Source organism: Heptranchias perlo, chromosome 8, assembly GCF_035084215.1.
Source record: "Heptranchias perlo isolate sHepPer1 chromosome 8, sHepPer1.hap1, whole genome shotgun sequence".
NCBI lineage: Eukaryota > Metazoa > Chordata > Chondrichthyes > Hexanchiformes > Hexanchidae > Heptranchias > Heptranchias perlo.
This window is the reverse complement of record NC_090332.1, coordinates 26,815,960-26,836,967: the sequence shown is the minus strand read 5'-3', so window position 1 is coordinate 26,836,967 and position 21,008 is coordinate 26,815,960. Positions and strand designations below refer to the sequence as shown.

The 21,008-nt window shown below is 38.5% G+C and overlaps 1 protein-coding gene across 2 annotated transcripts in view; it reads left to right on the top strand.

The window, feature by feature from the left end:
• The window catches only part of bicral (BICRA like chromatin remodeling complex associated protein), a 61,728-nt gene extending 41,088 nt beyond the window's left edge, over positions 1 to 20,640 (top strand). For both annotated transcript variants that reach the window (XM_067988829.1, XM_067988830.1), the window contains 8 exons: positions 1,861 to 3,855; positions 6,190 to 6,409; positions 8,005 to 8,126; positions 9,297 to 9,358; positions 11,536 to 11,684; positions 16,463 to 16,557; positions 16,882 to 16,984; positions 18,100 to 20,640. In XM_067988829.1, coding sequence (XP_067844930.1) covers positions 1,861 to 3,855; positions 6,190 to 6,409; positions 8,005 to 8,126; positions 9,297 to 9,358; positions 11,536 to 11,684; positions 16,463 to 16,557; positions 16,882 to 16,984; positions 18,100 to 19,049 — 3,696 coding nt within the window. In that variant the 3' untranslated portion in view covers positions 19,050 to 20,640. The remainder of the gene's footprint in view (positions 1 to 1,860; positions 3,856 to 6,189; positions 6,410 to 8,004; positions 8,127 to 9,296; positions 9,359 to 11,535; positions 11,685 to 16,462; positions 16,558 to 16,881; positions 16,985 to 18,099) is intronic.
• The last annotated feature ends 368 nt before the right edge of the window (positions 20,641 to 21,008 follow it).

The following is a 21,008-nucleotide window of genomic DNA, read 5'->3' as shown; positions in this document are numbered from 1 at the left end:
ATTGTGTGCAGTTTTGGTCTCCTTATCTGAGGAAGGATGTCCTTGCCATGGAGGGAGTGCAATGAAGGTTTACCAGACTGATTCCTGGGATGGCAGGACTGACGTATGAGGAGAGGTTGGGTCGACTAGGCCTATATTCACTAGAGTTTAGAAGAATGAGAGGTGATCTCATCGAAACATATAAAATTCTAACAGGACTAGACAGACTAGATGCAGGGGAGTCCAGAACCAGGGGTCACAGTCTCAGGATACGGGGTATGCCATTTAGAACAGAGATGAGGAGAAATTTCTTCACTGAGGGCGGTGAACCTGTGGAATTCTTTACCACAGAAGGCCGTGGAGGCCAAGTCATTAGATGTATTCAAGAAGGAGATAGATATATTTCTTAATGCTAAAGGGACATGGGGAAAAAGCAGGAACAGGGTACTGAGTTAGACGATCATTTTGAATGGCGGAGCAGGCCCGAAGGGCCGAATGGCCTATTCTTGCTCCTATTTTCTATGTCTATGTTGGTAGTCAGAGGGATTTGGGTGTCCTTGTACATAAATCACAACAAGTTAACATGCAGATACAGCAAGCAATTAGGAAGGCAAATGGAACGTTAACTTTTATTGCAAGGGAGTTGGAATATGAGAGTAAGGAGGTCTTACTGCAATTATATAGGGCTTGGTGAGACCACACCTGGAGTACAGTGTACAGTTTTGGTCTCCTTACCTAAGGAAGGATATACTTGCCTTAGAGGGGGTGCACCGAAGGTTCATTAGATTGATTCCTGGGTTGAGAGGTTTGTCCTATGAGGGGAGATTGAGTAGAATGGGCCTATATTCTGTGGAATTTAGAAGAATGAGAGATGATCTCATTGAAACGCATAAAATTCTTAGAGGGCTTTACAGGGTAGATGCTGTGAGGCTGTTTCCCCTGGCTGGAGAGTCTAGAACTAGGGGTCATAGTCTTAAGATAAGGGGTCGGCTATTTAGGACCGAGATGAGGAAAAATGTCTTCACTCAGAGGGTTGTGAATCATTGGAATTCTCTACTCCAGAGGGCTGTGGATGCTCAGTCGTTGAAAATATTTAAGATTGAAATCGATAGATTTTTGGACACTAAGGGAATCAAGGGATATGGGGATAGGGCAGGAAAGTGGAGTTGAGGTAGAAGATCAGCCATGATCTAATTGAATGGCGGAGCAAGCGCGAGGGGCCGTATTTCTTATGTTCTTATCCCAGATTCCCACCTCCCCATATCCTAATACTACTTTGGGAATGTGTCTGGGGAAGTTTCTGGCCTACCCCAGGAATTCTGCCAATTACACCCTCATTCGGTCCAACGGAAGTCTCGCTAGCTAAGAGCTGCTGCGAGTTCCTTTGAGACCAGTCCTATGACTGCCCGAGACAAAGAATGGGATCGATTACCTTTAACAGTATTGTATTTTGTTCCCTTAGGAGCATAACAATAATGACTGTACTTTGTTCTTTGTCCTTTCCCTTGGAGTCTAGTGGAGTGAGTGAGGGCTGTTCTGACTCCCACTGGCAAAACAGGGCAGGTGCCTCTAAAGCGTCCTTGTGGTGCGGGCTGCCCCGCACCCCTCAATTATGATAATGATACCAACCCTACAATGTGGGACAGAGAATTGGTTGCTGGCCATGGGCCGCTGGAAGTACCATTCTGCAGCAGGTGGAGCAAGGGCCCCGGAATGCCAGACCCCCTATAACTTTCGCTAACAGTTATTTCTAAAATGTTTCTAATTCTGATCAAAATTCAAATACTCAAAAGAAATAATAACCCAGTTGTCTGTTTCAGCCAGAATTGTACCAAATTGATTGATATATGATTACATTATGTTCCAACTTGCATTTTTCAGAGTGCTGACCCTACCTCTTCTACTAAAGATACACATAACCATATTGGAGAAGAATCCAACTCAAGACTGCAATTAGCGAGTAGTCTTAACGTTTTGGAGGAGCTGGATACCTCTTCACCTCTCTCAAACTTAAATGGGGACCAGCCTTTTGATATTCTGCAGAAGTCTCTTCAGGAGGCCAATATCACTCAACAAACCTTACAGGAGGAAGCAGATTTGGCAGCCGGTATTACTTCTGCCCAGGAGTTCTCACAAACTCAACTTTACCCTGCATCCTTTTCTCAGGTTTCACAGTTATCTTCTAGCGCTTCAGCTGTAAGAGGCCTGACACAGCAGCAGATGAATGTAACACCGTCTCCCATTTTACAGCAGGTTTTGAGAACTCCCTTTGTAAATAATGAAACTAATGTACAGCCTGGCTTTTTTCAACAAATGGGTATCAACAGTGTTGCCATTCAGCATGTACCCAATAGCAACCAAGCTGGTGGAATTGGCCCAATTCAGCTGATTAGTTCATTAGATAGTCAGCAGCCTGTAATGACGCTTAACCACCTTGAAGGGTCTCAGTTTATATCGAAGAGTGGTGGACAGCCACCTGCTCTAAACTCGGTTTCTGTAGGTGGTTACAATATGTCCTCTCTTCCCAACCAGCAGCATATGTCTTTGAACACATCTGGTTTAAATGAAAGTGGTGGATTGTTGCTTCAGAGGCGAGTGACAGCACTTAATGGAAACACTTACTATGGAGCCTCTAATATTGGCCAGGTACCACAACCTATGTCTGTTCATTTTAGTGGTAATAATATTCAAACAGCATTGCCTTTGCATAATATTATCATTCAAAGAGGTCCTGTACCAAACCAGCCTAAAATTTCACTCAGTATTCAACCCAAGCCTGCTCAGATGAATCAGCAACAAACAGTTTACAACATCAACCATTTAGAATTGCAAACAGCGTTCAAACTTCAAAACGAAGTAGCATTACAACAGCAGCAAATGCAGCATGGCCTTCCTTTTGGCTCAACAAACTCTTCTCAAAGTTCAGCAGTGGGCCCACCACTGGGTGTCAATATAACAAAACAGCAGGTACCTAGAAAGTCAGGTAGACCACAAGTTTTAAATCAAACTGGAAGCAGTATCATAATTCGTCCTCCCATTGGGCAACATGAACCTCTTGTATCCCAGAACCAGTTTTTCATTCCTACCAGCCTAGCATTAAATATGAATTCAACAGTTCAGCACCTTCAGACTGCAAATGGACAGATTCTTCAAAATCGAACAGTACCCACCCAATTGGTATCCAGCCAAGTAGCTTCTGAATGTGTTCTAACAAATCGGAATTCTTCAGGTACAATGCTGGCTACCCAGTCTTTTTCAGGACAATTCTTGAATAATCAGAACTCTGCTGGACAGTTGGTTTCTGGTCAGAGTGGTATGGAGCAGGTTGTTAATGCTTCAGGAGGACAGCTGTTAACAAACCAAGGCTCATCACAGTTAGTTGCTGGGCAGGTTCCACTCCAACAGGCTTCACAGATGGTATTTAATCTTCCAACCAATCAAGGTGTACAACCCATTGCTGGCTCAAACATTAATACAGGAATATTTAAGCAATCTGGGCAGAATGCAGCCCGAGGAAGGTCATTGCAAAACCAGCTTACTATTTCAAATACGCCTAGTTCAATGTGCTCCAGCTATGTGTCTACAGTACAACCTGTAATATCATCAGCAAGCAGTGGTGACCATGTCACACAAACAGCTACCAGTGGTAATATTGTAATGGTTTGTCAGGGGGAGCAATCTCTTGTGACTGTGCAGTCTGCACAGCAGCAGCCTCCACAGTGCCAGCAACAGTTGGGTATGAATCAAATTTACCGCATTTCCAATCCATATCATCAAAATACCAGTGTAATGCAACCCTCACGACAGGTCGTATTCAGCCGGACGGAGATGCCAGTAACACAAACCAGCAATCAGCAGCAATTTCTGTTCTCACAAGTAGGTGATGAATGAATGCACTAAATTTGTCAATGATAAATTTTAAAGAAGAGAAATACTGTACTAGAAAAGAACCTTTTTCATCACATTGCCTGAGGTATTCTCGGTTGCAAAGCATTGAAAAATATGAACAATAATCTGTTGATTATATTGGTGTAAAATTCCATATACACACACGTTAGCGTACCTTTTAAAACTGCAGTCAGAGAAGAACTAAAATGAAGGCGTTTTTTCATTAAATTATTTGTCACTCAAAATGAGCATAAATGGAAACATTTTTGGAGGGTTGATTACTTTCTGGACCTTTAGCAAATTCAAATCACATCTTATCAAATGACTGCAACATGGTCTATGAAATATTTAATTATTAGACTACATTTTATGTAAATATAGGTAACTCACTGTAAACACAGATTGTTCTCAACATTTTTTTAAATGTACTCTGATTCTGCAGTGTGCTATGCATTATCGTGCAATATAAAGGAAAACAATTTAATTTTTCTATTTTCACAAATCTATCCTCGTGAACATGAATAACAGCATGCTGATTTCATTATTGATTTTAATGCTCTGTTCTATGCCAACTTAATTTCCACTATTAACTGTTGTCTTCCACATGGAACCCTTGTTTTCATTTTCCTTTTTAAATTTGTTTCAAGAGTTTGGCTTCTCATTTCTTTTTTAGTTTTTCCAACTTTAAACTTGTGACCAACAAATATGGCAACCGACTGTTCCATACAATCATCTGACAGAATTATCAAATTGTAATTGTGGTTAACCTGGGGTTCATTTGCTTTGCTTCATTACCTAATACAGATAACTTACTCTTGTCCTATGTGAATAGGCCTAAAAACAGAGCTGGTGAAATTCAACTTTGACAGGGGCGCAAAGCGGGCAGTAACGAAAGGACAGGGTGTATATGGACGAGAGATTTGCTTCTGTTCATTTTGTGCCCCGGCTGATGTTAAATTTCACCTCCAGATTAACATAAAATCTTTGTCATGTTTTATCTATATATATATATAGAACGTCCAAACCAGCATTTTGCAGACAGACAAGATTTTATATTTTCACGATGAATTGCTGTGGAAATTTTTTTTTAACTTCAAACTTAAATTTACCTGTACTGGGGTAGAGTTTCCGCTAGATTGCGCTGGTTTTATCAGCGCAATCTGCCTGAACTAGCGCAAAAGGACGCGGAAAATCAAGCGTAAGTTACGTCAAGCTTAAATCGAGTTTCCGTGATCTTTAATGCTGGTTCAAAAGTCATTGTGCCCAAAGCCAACCCTGCTCACAAAACTGGCCACGCCCCCAGGTCAAAATGACGAGGATGACGAGTTTCCGCCAATTGCGGCCATTCGAGGAGGGCCTTCAAATTAAGCTAGTTTTCTTAGATGCGCAGGCACTAGTAGGCGCATGTTAAATGTTTTTATACATTAAAAAATATTTAATTTACTAAGAAACTGACTAGTGTACACCAATGAAAGTAGTAAATGCTTCAGTATAGTTTCTAGAAGTCATTTTCAGTGATTTAAAATCAGGTTACTCAGGTGGAGGACTGGACACTTATTAAAAATGCTTATTTTTTGTGATAAACCCATTTTCAGCTGTATTAATAAAACTGTACCAGGATACCACTCTTAAATACATCAATGAATATTTTTTAATGCAAAGAAAAAAATAAACGATTATGTTCTATTGCGTTGACCGATTGCGCTGGTTCATGGAAGATTTTACATTTGTGATTATGCAAATACATCTGTGATTATGCAATGAATTTTAGCGGAAACTTGAACTGTAACCTAATCAGTGTAATTTCAAGCGCAATTTGACGATTGCACCAGAAACTCTACCTCGGTATGGCTGTGCCTCAGCTTACTGTAATTTATAGTTGTTTCAATTAAGTCAGAACAAGAACAAATAATTACCATGATTAGTTTAAAAAGATCTTTTACTAACTCTATTCCAGAATTTGTTTCAGACATTTTCTGATTCAATTTTATTATAATGCATATAAATTAATATCAGAATTGTAACTGTATTAATTTGTAAGTTGATTTATTTTCCAAAATTGGGACAACATATGCAGTTGTGCAATTGTGTGAACAAATGACCATAATAATGTATTTATTTTGTACCTGTAAAATTATGAAATAATGAAATCCACAAGTTGTAAAGTGCTTAAAGTCTAAATGTTACCTACAAAAGATACTAGATGAAATTTGTAATTTAATACTCTGATACGTGCAAATAATAAAGGCTGTCTAGATTTTGTTCAGTTGGATGCTAGGTGGATTAGTGTATGATTTTATTTATTCAATAACATGGTTGCAGGCTCAAAAGAAGATGATGGCAACAAGTAAGCACCAACCAGTCACTAGCCATTCCTTGGCTAGCTTGGGGCAGCTCTCCAATCAAGTTTCAGCTTCTCTCTTTGGAAGTCATACTCTGCCCAGTTCTGTTCCAAAGGCTCATGCTGCAGATGGCCTACGACAGACGCACGTACCCAGTTTATTGAACAGTACAGGGATTCTAGGCAAAACTACATGTCTGGGTACGTAAGGGAAATTTTCAGTGTATTTCTTTAAAGGGCAGAAGTTTCAACATGACCTTGCATTTCCACTATGTTAGGAATAAGCCTAGAAAAAGTTTTTATACCAAGTGCACTGCATGAAGAATGTAGTGTTGTAATGAGGCACATAGGAACAAAGTAGAGGTAAAAAAAGAAAATGCAAATGCTGGAAATCAGCAAAAAACAGAAAATGCTAGAAAACACTTGTCAGCACCTGTATAGAGAAAACATGAGTTAACATTTCAGGTGCGAAGGCTGCATCGGAACTCAAAATTGTCTACATTTCTCAATAATACTGATGTAAAACCAAGGGCAAGGAGTATATAAAATAGAATTATTTTTTGCAAAGTGCAAACTAACAGCATCAATCTTTAAATAGATAATGTAGATAGAAGCAAGTTATTTAATTTGTGACTGGATAATTCAGACATGAGGATAAAATTAGTAAGCCGAAGAAAAGTTTACGGTTCAAAGGAATAGATTCACAGGTAAATCATTAATATTTTGTCCCTTTTTTTAACAACAAGGAGCTAAACAGTATCTGTTTAGGAGAAAATTGAGGGTTGTAAAAATGCATATAGACATGTGTGCAGCATCATAGTTCCTCACTAGCTAGAAATGTCATGTCGAGAAAGGCAGTTATCTAGAATGTATAGTGTAGGATTTTGTTTCTTCTGTGAAGCCTATGTTGAAGATGCTTATATAAATGCAAGTTATTGTAAGATTAAATAGATATTCTGGACTTTTACCTTTCTTTGGTGCAGAGTGGATGGGGAGAAACTTTTCAATTTTTAATCAAGCATAATTTACCTGCTCTGTGGAAAGAATGGGCTTGATGTGCCAAATGGCCTTTTCTGGTTGGTTGGTTTCTTATTTTCTAAAAGGAGTGGTATGCATCAATCAAAATTTGTTGTCTTTAGAAGAGTATTGCAGTTACTGCAATAACATCTTCCAAGTTAAAACACACATATATAACTTATCCAAGTTTTCTTGGAAGCAAAGGAATGCTTCTCTCTTCACCTTTTTGACATGGATGAACTGAATGAATTGTAGCTGTTTGTTCCAACCCACTTACAGACTAACCCCATTTCTTAGACAGCAGATATAATAGGAACATATATGATAGGTTATGTAATGTTGCTGTTGCCTCTCATTGTCCCTGGCCTACAGACAGTGTGGAGATCAGCTGAGTTGAGGGCAGCCTGCCCTAACAATTCACAAAATGTATTTAATTTTATTTTAATGAACAATGCTGTCTGGAGAGATGAAGATGGCTAATTTAAATTTTTTTTTTACAAAAACCTATATGAAAATGTACATGAAATCACTGATGCGCTTACCGTCTTAGAGATTTTTTTGCAAGTGTGTGCAGACTTAACCAGCTCAAGAAAAATATAATTCCCTGGAACTAAATTAGTTAAAAGTTGAACAGCTAATTAAAGCACACCTGCTCCTTTCATAAATCAGCTGGTCAGTTTAACTTGTTTTAAATCTCCACATTCTGTATTAAGGTTTACATGATTCTATTTCTTAAATGTCCTTTAGAAAGTTATGTTCTCTATATTTATATATTGCAGCTGTGCAAGTGAGTGACAGTCAACTTCACAAAACTGCTGGCACTTTACAACAGCACTTGGGACAAGTACATCCACTGCAGGATAAAATATTAGGGCAGCCAGAGATACAGAAAATTTCACAAGTAGGTTGCTGCCTTTTATGGTGTATTTGGTTTTCTGTCTAATATAATTTTTCAATTATATCATTTCAATTTCTAGTGAAAATGCAACAAAATACCAACGGCTAGCTTTGCCACAAGTTAATCGAAGTATCTTAAAATTCCTTTTTGGGAGCCACATTTTAATGATTGAGGAAAGTGTAAACAAGCATTCCAGGAGATTTTATAAAGTCATGATGAATATGTTGGATACATTTTTGCACAAATATTTAAGTTTAGAAATTAAAATGTTTTCATTTAATATTAGCCAAACTTAAAGTTTTACTTCAAAAGGAAAATTTCAGTTTTTACAAAGCTACACTTTTTTCAATGAAATATGATCCTAAATGCTTTTATGGATTGCTCCAGTATTTTTACTCCCAAAAAGTAAATAGCAATGTTACAATAGCAGTGATCCTTTTCATATTTCAAAAAATTATAAACTCAATTAATTTTTTCTGTGTATCTATTTTGCAATGTTGAATGCAAAAAATCTGCAAAAGTACTTTTTGTTCGAGATGGGTACTAAAAATGTTATTTTGATAACAGCATAAGGCATTGAAAAGATTAATGGAGAATGCTAAATGATATATATTTAAAATTTTTGTGGATTTGTCAACCATTTGAGCCATTTAATGATTTTAAACATTTTCTAATATTGCATGGAATACTCAAATATTGATTTACTCTAGTGGAGCACCTTCAAGTGGTAGAGTGTTGCCATAAATTGGAATTTGCTTTTTAAAAAATACAGTAAACTAAATTGGTCTAAAATTCTGTATTATTAGTAGTTGAATGAATAGGTTCTTAGCTAGTTCAGTCAAACTTGTTTGATATTCAGATATTAGAAAACAAGCTTTTCTTTATATTGAACACGGCTTGTTCATTTTGCTATTGTTTATCAAACTATGACTTCTAATGTGTTTCTTACTTGTTTTCAAGTAGTTTGGATTGGTGGCATTTGGAGTGGCATTATGCAAACAGAAATGAGTCTGAACTGTTCCACAATGCCACACCTCCCACCGGTATACTAACCTGCTAGGAGATGGATAAGACCCATATCTATAAACATGTTGATGAAATTGCTCTGTACTGGTTGTATTATTTCTAATATATACGTGTATAGTTTTATATCAAAAGTTTATTTCATTCTAGTTCGATGGCCAGAATGGGGGACAGAAGAGACCCGCATCAAAACAACTTACTAAAGAAAGTTTGTATGTATATTTGTTTAGCAGTATACTGTATGTTTTAAGAATTTTAAAGCCTTTAAATTAATACTACCCATACCAATATCTTCTCTAACTGCTTTTCCTCTGGGCCAGCATTCACCATTAAGTCACCGCTTCTGTCACTTCGCTCAGTCACTGCCTTGCCCTTGCTTTTGATGCCTTTGTCTCTTCCAGGTCCCTCATGATCCTCACTCCTCCCAGATGCCCTGGTACAGTCGCTACCTTTACATGAGTGCACCTGCCACATGACCAGCCTGGTTGTACACTGCCAGATTTGGCTTAACCATCTCAAGCTGCATTACTGCTCATGTTCTGTGGCTAAATCCAGGGTCATTCTGAGCAACTCCAAACTTTCCTTCTCCACCAATAACTGATTTATTCAGCATCCTCCTCCACCCCACTGACTTCCTGCCTTCAATACCATCCCATCATTAAAAATGTTCAGCAAGTTCTCCCCCAGATCTCATCAGATTTATCTTCTTCATGAAATCCACCAGCTGCTTCTTTGATTCTCTCCTGTCCCAGATCCTCAATAGACATCTATTTTTTGCATCAATACTTGCTGAAATAGTTAAATTCTCCCTTTCTTCAGGCCGTGTTCCTCCCTTTCAAAGCCACTTTCATCGTTCCACTCGAGCCCTCCATCCTCTCTCAGTACATCTTCATCTCTAATCTCCCCATCTTTTCTAAGATCCTTGAAGATATTGTCACCAATTAACTCTGTGCCCACCTCTCTATCCACTTCCTATTTGAATGCCTTTACTTTGGGTTCTGACCTGCCTGCAGCATCTAATCATAGTCACCAATTATACGTTATGCAACTATGACCCTGGCATGCTATCTGTCCTTGTCCTCAGTGTCCCCACAGTTTTTGTCAAGGTGGACCACACACCATTCATGAAATATTTGTTTTATTGCAATGCAATGTATACGTTACAATGAATAACGTAAAGCAATACATTATTCATGTCCGTATTCACATTATTGGAAACTCCTACAACAGTAAGTTAGTTCTACTTTCTGCAATAGCCTTATGGAACGTGAGTGAGATTTTTCAGTTTTGAGATTTTATATTGTGGGCCCACATCCAAAAGAAACTAGGTCAGACTAATCATGGTTCCCTTTTGTAGAACAAGGCCCAACAGAGATAGAGATGACCATCATCCAGTCATTCTTCCTGGATTCAAACCCAAGTCTCAGAGGTGAAAGGACACATGCAAACCCATTATGCTAACAAATGTCCCCTTTTAATGATTTGTTTCACTAAGCTGTGAAACTCCTTTCCCCAGAAACATGGCTTGAGCATAAGTGTATTCCACAGAATTCTTCAATATTTATTGTCACGGGAAAATAAAGGGACTAATTTAACCCCTCCCTTCCCCCCCCCAAGTGGGAATGGTGCAGACAGTGGGGTTTGATATAGCGGGGAGTTCGCACTGTGTTCCTGCCCGCACCATTTTTGCTTGCCTGAATTCAGGCACGGGAAGGCTGCTCACCCCAGAGGAGCAGGAGACTAAATGCAGAGTCGTGTCTTGATGACGTTATCGAGACACGCACGTCATTCTAACCTTGGGCTCGACTAAGGTCCACACAGTCTCCAGTCCACCAGTAAAAGCTGGCCGGCAAACGACCTGAACCCCCACCAATGTTGACTCCTGCCCGCCGGTGGTGACATCATTCCCACCGGCTTTGGGCGGGAGTCAGTGTTGGGGCATGCAAGTGATGCCCAGGAGTTAAAATCTCCCGGACCTCACACTCCAGGGGTCTGGATAGTTGACTGCCCACTTCGATCCCCGCACTCTCGATTCCCACACCAAGTTAAAATCGGCCCTTCAGTTACCTAGGTTAATAAAGGTCATGCAGGCCATTTATGGTTGCAAAGCTGCTTCATTTTATATTAACTACAAACATTTCAGTGGTAGCTTAAGTTACTGTGGATAGTAAATTGCGGTATGATAAAAGCAGAAAATTGCATTCTAATAGTTGTTTTGTAATCATACAGTTACCATCCATGTAGCTGTAACACAGCACATAGGATGATTCTGGCCATTGTTTAGTTTTATATTAACTGTCTAAAATGAATAAGTTTTTAAAAAAATGAACGATTGACTAGTTCTATTGTAGTCTTATTTTGATATTCCCTTTTTGCGTTTTTATTTAAGGGTTCTTCAGCAATTGCAAGAAGAACAAAGAAATGTTCTACAGCCTGACTATAAAACACCCTTCAGCTCACTAGAGGATGCCATGCAACGGCTTCTTCCGTATCATGTGTTCCAAGGGAATCTACCTTCCCAAGAGGAATTTGAGAAAGGTAGATCTTTGAGTATTTCAATATCATTTTTGTATCAGATATATTAAGCTATATTTGTATGCAGCTACATATAGAATTACAGCAATGTTATAGTCTGTAATAATTGGAAATAATTTACCTCTAGCCTCTTCGAAGTCCACTATGTGCTCATTGCTGTATTTGTGATCCACTACAACTGTAAGGTTCTTCTGTAGCTTGTAGTAGCAAATGTGCAACAGTTAGCTTTTGCTTTATTATCTGTAACTGAATACGTAAAAGTTAAAAAAAAGCTATGAAGTGCAAACAAAGAAACTATTATAGTTGTATATTGTAAGGCTGAATATGAGATTGGGTGCACTGGTAGCAACAAACGGCAGAGGGTGTATTTTCGGGTGAGCAGGCCTTCGGTCTCTTTCTCTCCTAAAATGCAGAGAGCATCATTCTGTGGCCAGACTGCTATTTAAGAGCAGAAGGCAATCACACTTTCTGTGCAATCCCCAAATTCAGCAGTTGAAATTTATGTTAATTCATCTAAATTACCTGTTGGTATCTTTTCACTTGTTCAAAACTAGGAATCCGCTGAAGTCGTTCAGCGCATTTTTAAAACAAGCACTGCTTTGGAAGCCGCTTCAGCCATTTTGAACATTACACTCTAAAGGAGAGTGGAACTTTGTTTTGCTGCAGTACTCAGTATTCATTCAGTTTTTTTGCATTGTTTTTGTCCCATTTCTTGCAGGTTTCAGTAGTAGCCTAGTATTTGCGTTTTTTGATTTTTCAGCAGCTCCCTATTTTCTGTTTGTGGTGGCTTGGTGGCAGCTGCAATTTAAGTTTCAACAGTTCTTAAGATGGACATCCTGTTGGGTATACCAATCTATTTGCTGGTTATAGAGGAGGATGAAGAGGATCTGAGGAGACATAAGAGGGAGGTCTGTTTACACTGAGGTGGTCTTGCTGCATTCGCCCTTACCCGGCAACTCGCGTCTCCTTCATACAAGTTCCATGATGTGAACGGCTCTGCCAGTGGCTGTTAAGGTAACCACAGCCTTTAACTTCAATGCTACTGGATCCTTTCCAGCAACGGCAGGGAATTATATGCCAAATTGCACAACCAGCAGTGCTGCGATGCATCAAGTAGATGACAGACGCCTCGTTTTCCAGAACTAACTGTTTCATTCTTTTTCTAAACGAAAGCAAGCAGCAACATGAGAGAAGACTGCACTTCTTCCGTGTTGCACGTTTCCCCAATGTGAAGGGCATTAATGATGGCACGAATGTGGCCATATAGGTCCCTACTTCAACCCCACACCTTCAGAAGCAGAATGAGGTTTCACTGCACTAAAATATAGTTAGTCTTTGAATCATATGCACAAAATTATATATGTGCATACCCTGGTAGAATCATGTTTTCTTCATTTTACGGCAATCAGTATTGCCCCCATTATTTGAAAGGACAATAAGACTGGACAATTAACTCCTTAGGGACCAGGAATATCCAATGTTATAGCTCTCTCAGCATGCTGAAACTGGACAAGAAAGACCGCTGTATATTGGAAACAAAGGTATGTGCAGCCCTAGTCAGCAATCAATAGAGAAATGAACTTAAGACCTCTGTCACTGGAAGCTCCAGTGCAGATGGCCGTGCAGTGGCTACGCTCTCCACAGTGTTCTACAGTTCGCTTAGATGGTCAAACATCAGTTCACAGATGTGGGTAGTGGACTTCTCCATAGTTGTCCTCAGACTTTCCAGGGTTTTTTTTTTTACATACTCTCAAATGATTGTATGTATTGGTCTCAGACTTCTTTTGTAATCAAGCCATGTGAGGTCCTGATCTTGGGCTGAACAGCTGAAGGAGGACTCAAGCTGGGACTGTGCATTTGGAAAGTATATGAACAGTTACCACACTGCTGTGCATTCTGAGTGATGTTGAACCAAGCTTACAGTGAAGAGATGATAACATACATTGTATGGCAACATTGTAAAATAGAGCAAAATATGAGCAGTATTTACCGTAGCAAATTTCCTGAGACCAGTAAATTTCTTCCTCACCTGCTCCCAGCTTTTCATTGTTCAGGTGAGACATCTTTTACTCTTTATGCCATTCCCATCCAGGCTGTACTGGCGCTGCTCTTCACTGGTAGGTGGCCCTCTCCTCCCTAGAGGATCAACTGTCTTTTCAGGTCCTCCTGCAGCAGCATCTCCAAAGCTGTATAAATGAATGGCGCAGTTTTGTGTTATTGCCTTGTTCTAGCCATTTCACCCCCTTCTTTGTAGCAGGACAGCTTTAGCGGGGCATCTGATATCCTGTACCTTCCAACATGAGCCCAAGTAGCGCCTGAAGAACATTGATCCCAATGTTACTCTGCCCGGACCACATTATCAGTTCCCACAGTGTTTTGTATGTGCATCATAGTGACAGACAGTGCTGTGTTGATGCTGACTCTGTGTCAGCAGACACTAATACAGCCAGCAATACAAAGCTGGTCACTGAGGATCTGACGAGTACAAGACAGCACTTTATTTTCTCAACACAGGATATTGAGACCATTTCTCTGACAGTTAGTGACATAGTAAGACTTAATTGGTAGAACTCTAAGACAGTCAAAAGGATAGGATAATACTGAACTATTGCCCCTCTACCTTCAGTGAACCTTAGTGACATTGTTACAAATTAGGGTCTGCTTTAGATACCTTCTCAAGTTCAGTGGTGTAGTTGCTCCTGTAAGCGTACTGAGCTCTTACTTGTGCGGGGGTTCACTCACACTGTCCTATATCTATTTTTACGATAGCATAACCCAGGGGTGTAACAGTAGTTTCTGCATATGATCTGAACTGTATATTTGTGTCTTCAGTATGTGTACTTCTTCAATCTCCCTGAAGGCAGATCGAGCAAATACTTTGTGAGGTGAAGCTTGATACAAATCTAAGCTACTTTATTTCATATAAAGTGAACATACAGAACAGTAGTTACGATTGGAATCACTTAATTCAGTCAGTACAATTTAACTTTGTGTAATAAAAAAACAAAGAATATGCCACAATTCCCCAAAACAGTGGATCATCTCATTTCACTTCAACAAGATGACTTGTAACTGTCCACCAGCATTTCTAACCCCTTAGTCTCAGTCTTTGCTGAGCCTAACTGCCTCACAGCTTTATACTTCAGAAAGCTGACTGCCTCTGTCTCTTATATTCATCTGTTCACCGACAAAAAGGGATCAAAGACTTCACAACAAAGTGGGTGTGAAGTGTTTTTTGATTGCCAAAACAATCTAATGAAATGCTTATTACTTACTGTCTATGGGGAAACAACATCAATGCTAGCTCATTAGCATCTTAACTACAGTTAAGAATTCAGCTCTACCATAGAATAGGTCTCCGGTTCAGTGGTGTCAGTCGCTCCCTTAAACAGTCTGAGCATCTTACCTTTATGGGTGTTGACTCACACTGCCCTACATCTACTTGTACAGTAGCATAACCTAGGGATGAAACAATAGCATGTGATCTGGACCAGATACTTGTCTTTCACACATATATTTCTTCAACTTGTCTGAAGGCAGACCAACTGAACAGTTGGTGAGAAGAGACTTGATACAAATTGTTAAGCTGCTATATTTCCTATCAGATGAACATACAGAACAACAGTTCCAATTGAATTCATTATTTCCATCAATACAACTTGTCTTTGTGAATAATATAAAAACAATGAGTATGCTACACTACACAACTTCAGTGGGTTGCCTTGCTTGACTTAAAGCTAATTTTCTAACTTCTCTCTCTTGTATTCCATCCTTCTCGCAGCCTGACTTTATTGCCTGACGGCCTCCAGCTTTCACAGCTCTCTCCATTTTTAAAAAGTCTGACCCCAGTGTCAACTATTAATATCTATGTGTCCACCCCCCCCAAATCACAGAGCAAATTCCACCAACCTAAATTGGCAATGACTCCTGCTGAGTTCAAATGAAGCATTGTTGTAACAGTAATGAGTATTAATGGAATGTTAAACTATCTTTCATTGTTCAGCACGATGGTTCAGGCACCTCATCTGAAATTTAATCTACACTTGCCATCTCTGCTCCCTTTGAATTTAACCCCTTGAGAGCCAAGTTTAGCTCAATAATAGCATTTTTAGCATATTTACACCTAGGTCCTCCCGTGGCGGCATAGTCTCAAATCCTGAAATGTGACATACCTATAGATTCAGCCTTATTTAAAATAAAACTTGTGTGAATACACTATGCTTTAAAAAACAGCTTTACAAGTATTTTTAAATTTCAAATCCTTTCCTTGGAAAAATGGTCAAATAATCTTGAATTGTGATAAATGTTCACTATGGCCTTCAGTCACTGATTTATTTTATGGAGTAAGTACCTATGTCTTGACACTAGTCATTTCACTGATGCTGCAATGGACACTTTTAATTGTGTGGACAGTCAAAAAGTCTTAACAATCAAGGCAGAGCAACATAAGATGTTTTCAAGATCCTTTTAGAAACAATAGTAGTGTAAAGTTTTGATGTATCTCCATATCCAGATGATATCTAAGATCGGCAAGTGATACTGCAGAAATCCTCTGTGCATACATGGAGGAGAGATTAGAAATGAGCCACCCATTAATGATCTGTATCGGAGATCCACTCTAGCAAATCTTAAGCTGCACAGAAGTAAAACTAGTATTTGAGGATTGCTTCTAGCAATAATTTTGAAAGACAGAAAGACAGTCAATATTTGTTTATTTAAAAAGATATATAGTGCTTTAGCATTGACATTCAATACTAATTGTATTATTTTTTTTTAACCAGTGGATAATGAATTTGAAGCTGTCTCAGTGCAATTGCTAAAACGTACTCAGATGATGCTCAGCAAGTATAGAAGACTGTTGTTGGAAGATGCAATGGTAAGCACTATTATAATGTGAAAGCATCTAGTGAGGAGTTTACATCCCAAGTTGTCCTAAGGGAAGAAGTACAGGCATTTGAGAGGTCAGAAGGTTGAAAAATGTGTATGTATAACCATGTGACTGTAAGCTAAGGAGTGTGTAGGAAATAATAGGTTTCCACAATTGGATGTGTAAATTAAAGGAAAAGTAAAATTGCATTATGATTAGCATTGAGATGAATGTATTCATACAGAAGATACGCTTATTAGTATGCTAATAATTAAAAGTGATGGTGAGCACACGTTTGCAAAATTACAGTAATCTTTATTTGTTTGACTTTAGCGAGTAAATCCCTCTGCTGAAATGGTAATGATTGACAGAGTGTTCAATCAGGATGAGAAAGTAGCCCTTATCCAGGACAAGCGCTTTTCCTTGGAGGATTCTGGTGAGAACTGCGGCAGTCTTGATCACTAGAAGTTCGTACAATGATCCGTGAAATAAAAATGTATTTTAATGTACTCAATTCTGTCAAGATTACTTTAACAATGAAAAGTTAAAATTTTGCCACAAGCTCATTGATCTTAGCGTGCTCAATTTGTAAAATTCTACCAAGGCCCTGACGAGTCGCTTTTTTAATAGAAAAGTACCTCCTATTGACTGAGGAGAGGCTGAGCATCCTATCCTCATCAACTAGAGGTACGCTGGTAGGAAGTCATAATGAAGGTCCTGTAGTGGTTGGGACACAGGGGAACTTATACTTAACAATGTAGACCAGGATATTCAAATTGTAATAATATTAATAGCAATTAGTGGGGATGTCGTTAAGAAGACTTGATAAACAGAACAATGTATTTTTCACAAGGCATCCTAAATAACCTGTTTTATCTATTTGTTATAATATTGTCTTTTATTTATTAAACAAGGTACAGATTTATTGGGCAGATTAGTTTAATGAAAAGTTAAAAAATTGATCATAATCCAGCAGCTGGGGGTGTGAAACTGGTCTGCTGGATCCCTGCGGACCCCCCACCCCGCCACTTCCAGGAATTCTCACCAGGAGTGACAGAGTACATAGAATATGTCTACCCTAATACGGACAAATATATTCATACTAAACATAAATGACAGAATATATTATCACATGACATATTTCCTGTCATTTGCACTCCAACAACATTAGGCACTAAGAATGCCAGTGTGTTCTTGATATCCTGGATTGCATTGGTGATAAGGGTAGTATTTAAAATTTAAAAACCCACCTTAGGCTACACAATCAATTGTAGACCATGCGATTACATAGACTAAGACAGTCTTTTAAAAACGTTTAAAAAGAATGTAGGGCCATTCCCAGAGGCCGCAAACTACGCTATTCTGCTTCAGCCTTTACTGAAGATTAGCTGATTTACCACTATAAATCGAAGTCACACACATTTTAATTTTTATTAAACAATCTACAGGTCTCTATAGGTATATGTTGAATATTTTGCTAATTACCACCCACTGACAATTTAATTTCATACTGCAGTGATCCACATCACTTTTTTTTCCCCCTTTATTTAGATGGCTATTTGGCAAACTTCTGTTGCTCCTCTACTGTTTTTGTAAAACCTGCAGCTGAAACACAACCACTAACTACAGATATGATCCCACACAAGCCTTCAGGCAGTAGCAGCAGGCAGTCGACACCAGCGAATGCTTCTATCAACCAGAAAAGTGAATCTTCAAGATTGGTTCATACAGCTTCTTCTGTGGCAAGTGGGGTCAAGGCAGCCACCAGCTCTCCCACTAATAGTCCATGCACTGCTAAATCCTATAGCAGCAGCAAAGGGCTCAAACTAACAATCAAGCCGGAAACAGCTTACGGAGCTGGAACACAAAGTAAATCTTCAAAAACTCAAGAGCAGTCAGATACTGGAAACCAAGGTGGTAAAATTACTACTGGTCCCACGTCTGGTTACGTAGAGGCTCAAAGCACAAAAGTTTGTGAACCTGTTGTTGGAACTGTCCAAGTTTGCGAAGGAGGAGAAAGTAGTTCTGATGTTGAGAAAAAGCACAGTAATTCTTGTGATAAAGTCACTGTAGTAGATCTAATGAAGGAAGGACAGGACCCTAGTATTAATCAAATTAGTAATCCCATTAAATTAGAACATAATGAGGGTGACTCACAGTTGTCTTGGCATGACCAGTCACAAGGCAAAAGTGCTAAGAATTCTCAACAGCAAGAGTTTACTTGTGTGCAGACTAAAGATGCAAAAGAAGCACAATGTGACACATCACTCCATGAACATTTGGAGAGTGCAATCAATAGCATTTTGGATCTACAACAAGCTCAGAAACCTTCTGACAATGCAGTCATCAAAAATAGCTCACCTGAAGTTGAAACTCCTCATTTTTCAGCCTTAGCTCCTGTGGAGAACTATATAGAAAAATGTATCCCAGATCATAATGAAGGCATCAGAGAAACAGACTCCATCTTAGAAGCAGCAGTGAATAGCATACTGGAATGCTGATAATGTGACCATGAAGGAACAGAAATGACAGAGATTGTCAGCTGTGTTGACAACTTATTGGGATAAAAATGGGAAAAGTAGCATGTTACTCAATACCGAGAACAGGCAGTTAGTGTTCCTGGAAAGAGGATGAATGCAGTAGAAACTAGGAAATAGATTTATTTTGAAGCGTACTAGTTTGAGCTTAGGAAGGTCCATTGTAGTTTGTACTTTGAAAATAATTATGGTGGCACAAGGTGCACATTAAGTCTTTTGTTTAAAAGTCGTCAAGAAGAGATATTTAATTTTATTGAGTTTTTTTTTGAAAGCTCCAATTTCATGTAAAATGTACTCTTCAATTTCAAGAGTGCGTTTCAGTTTGTGGTAGTAATTCATGTTTTTATTCATACTTTAATGTATAAGTGTTGTTTCTGGTTCTTTCTGTCTTTCATTTTATGTAAGACTTTTTGAGAATCGAGTGCCAATAAGTTAATTTTTGAATAGTTGATGAACAACATTCCCACTTAAATCAAAATTTAAAACTGGAACTGTTGATACTGAAGTGAAAGCCCACTTCATTATACATTTTCCATTTTTAATACCACTAAGTATGATTACTTAGGGAAGGCTGCTTTAGGTCTTAAAGGCCTAAATAGAAGGCACAGTGGATGTCCATACTGTGATCCGTTAGATTCTAGATCTAAGAAATGATGATTGCATTCCCATTTTGCAGACCTTTATTATTTTTGTCTTGCACATGCAACAGTAAGCTCCCGTGCATAAGTGAAGAGCACAAAGTACGCAATTAGATCAGTGAGGCCTTACAAACTGACTTCACAAGAAGAAAATGTCACTTATGGACTAAATGGTACAGCATCTTTTGCTTTAAACTCTCTGATTTGTGTAGTGTCCAGCTCTGGTCCTCCTTAGAAATGCTTTGTACACATTTTTAAAATATTTATAAAGATTTTTTGTAAAAAAAAAGAAAAGGAAATGTCAAAGTTATTTTTCTTATGTTGGTTCAGTACCTATATATAAAGCATGGTAAAACATGTTCTGAATGAATTATTAAAAATTATTCTAGTTGGATGCTAACAAAACACTGAATCAACTTGTCAAATGAGCCAAAGAATTCAACAAAACCGATTTGTGTTGGTCTTTTCTTATAATTTATTGAAGATTATCTGTGTATTCAAAATTGTAGCACTGCAGGCTAGTGGCCACCATTTCTCAATATTACAGTTTATTTGAATATTGTGTTGTAATTATTTATTTTGACATTCTTTGCACGAGAAGTAACTGAGTCTGTGATAGATATACCTAGACAGTACAGTAACCTTAAGAATCTTTGAATTCTTAAATAATGGCAGAAGGTTGGCACAAATTGTTTTGAGATGTGGGGTTTATTTCTTATAAAAGGAAGTATGCTTTGTGAATAGTTGTTTAACTGCTGTCCTGCCAAAGATGAAACCTTCTTAATTTTTGTCATGTATTTTATAAGGTTAGTAAATTGAAGATTTGTACACACACAAAGCAACAATAGTCCTTGAGTTGAATCCCCAGCCTTAAAGACAATAAACTAAGAAAACGGCATGTTTCATTGATTATTAAATTTGTAAAATCCTCATTCATGTGAATTTTGTTTGGAAATATTAAACATTTTTGGAGTTTACTGTAAGTACATTGTTGAGAAAGCAACTTGAATCTAAAGCAATGATACTTCAACTACAGCTGGATTGAATCCTGCCTGATTACCAATTTAATCTGCCCCCTGAATTGCTCCTCATTGAGAAATTAATTGCTCCACCTCAGCTGATTCCCCTCAGTCACAGCACAGATCTACTTGGAGTGATATGAGTGCTATTGATAAGAAGTGGTCACTTCTGAAAAGTCCACTGGCAGAAACAGCTGATCTACTGTGAGGAATATAAAGCAAACAGACAGCATTACTGGCTTTCTCAGAGGGAGCACACCAAACTG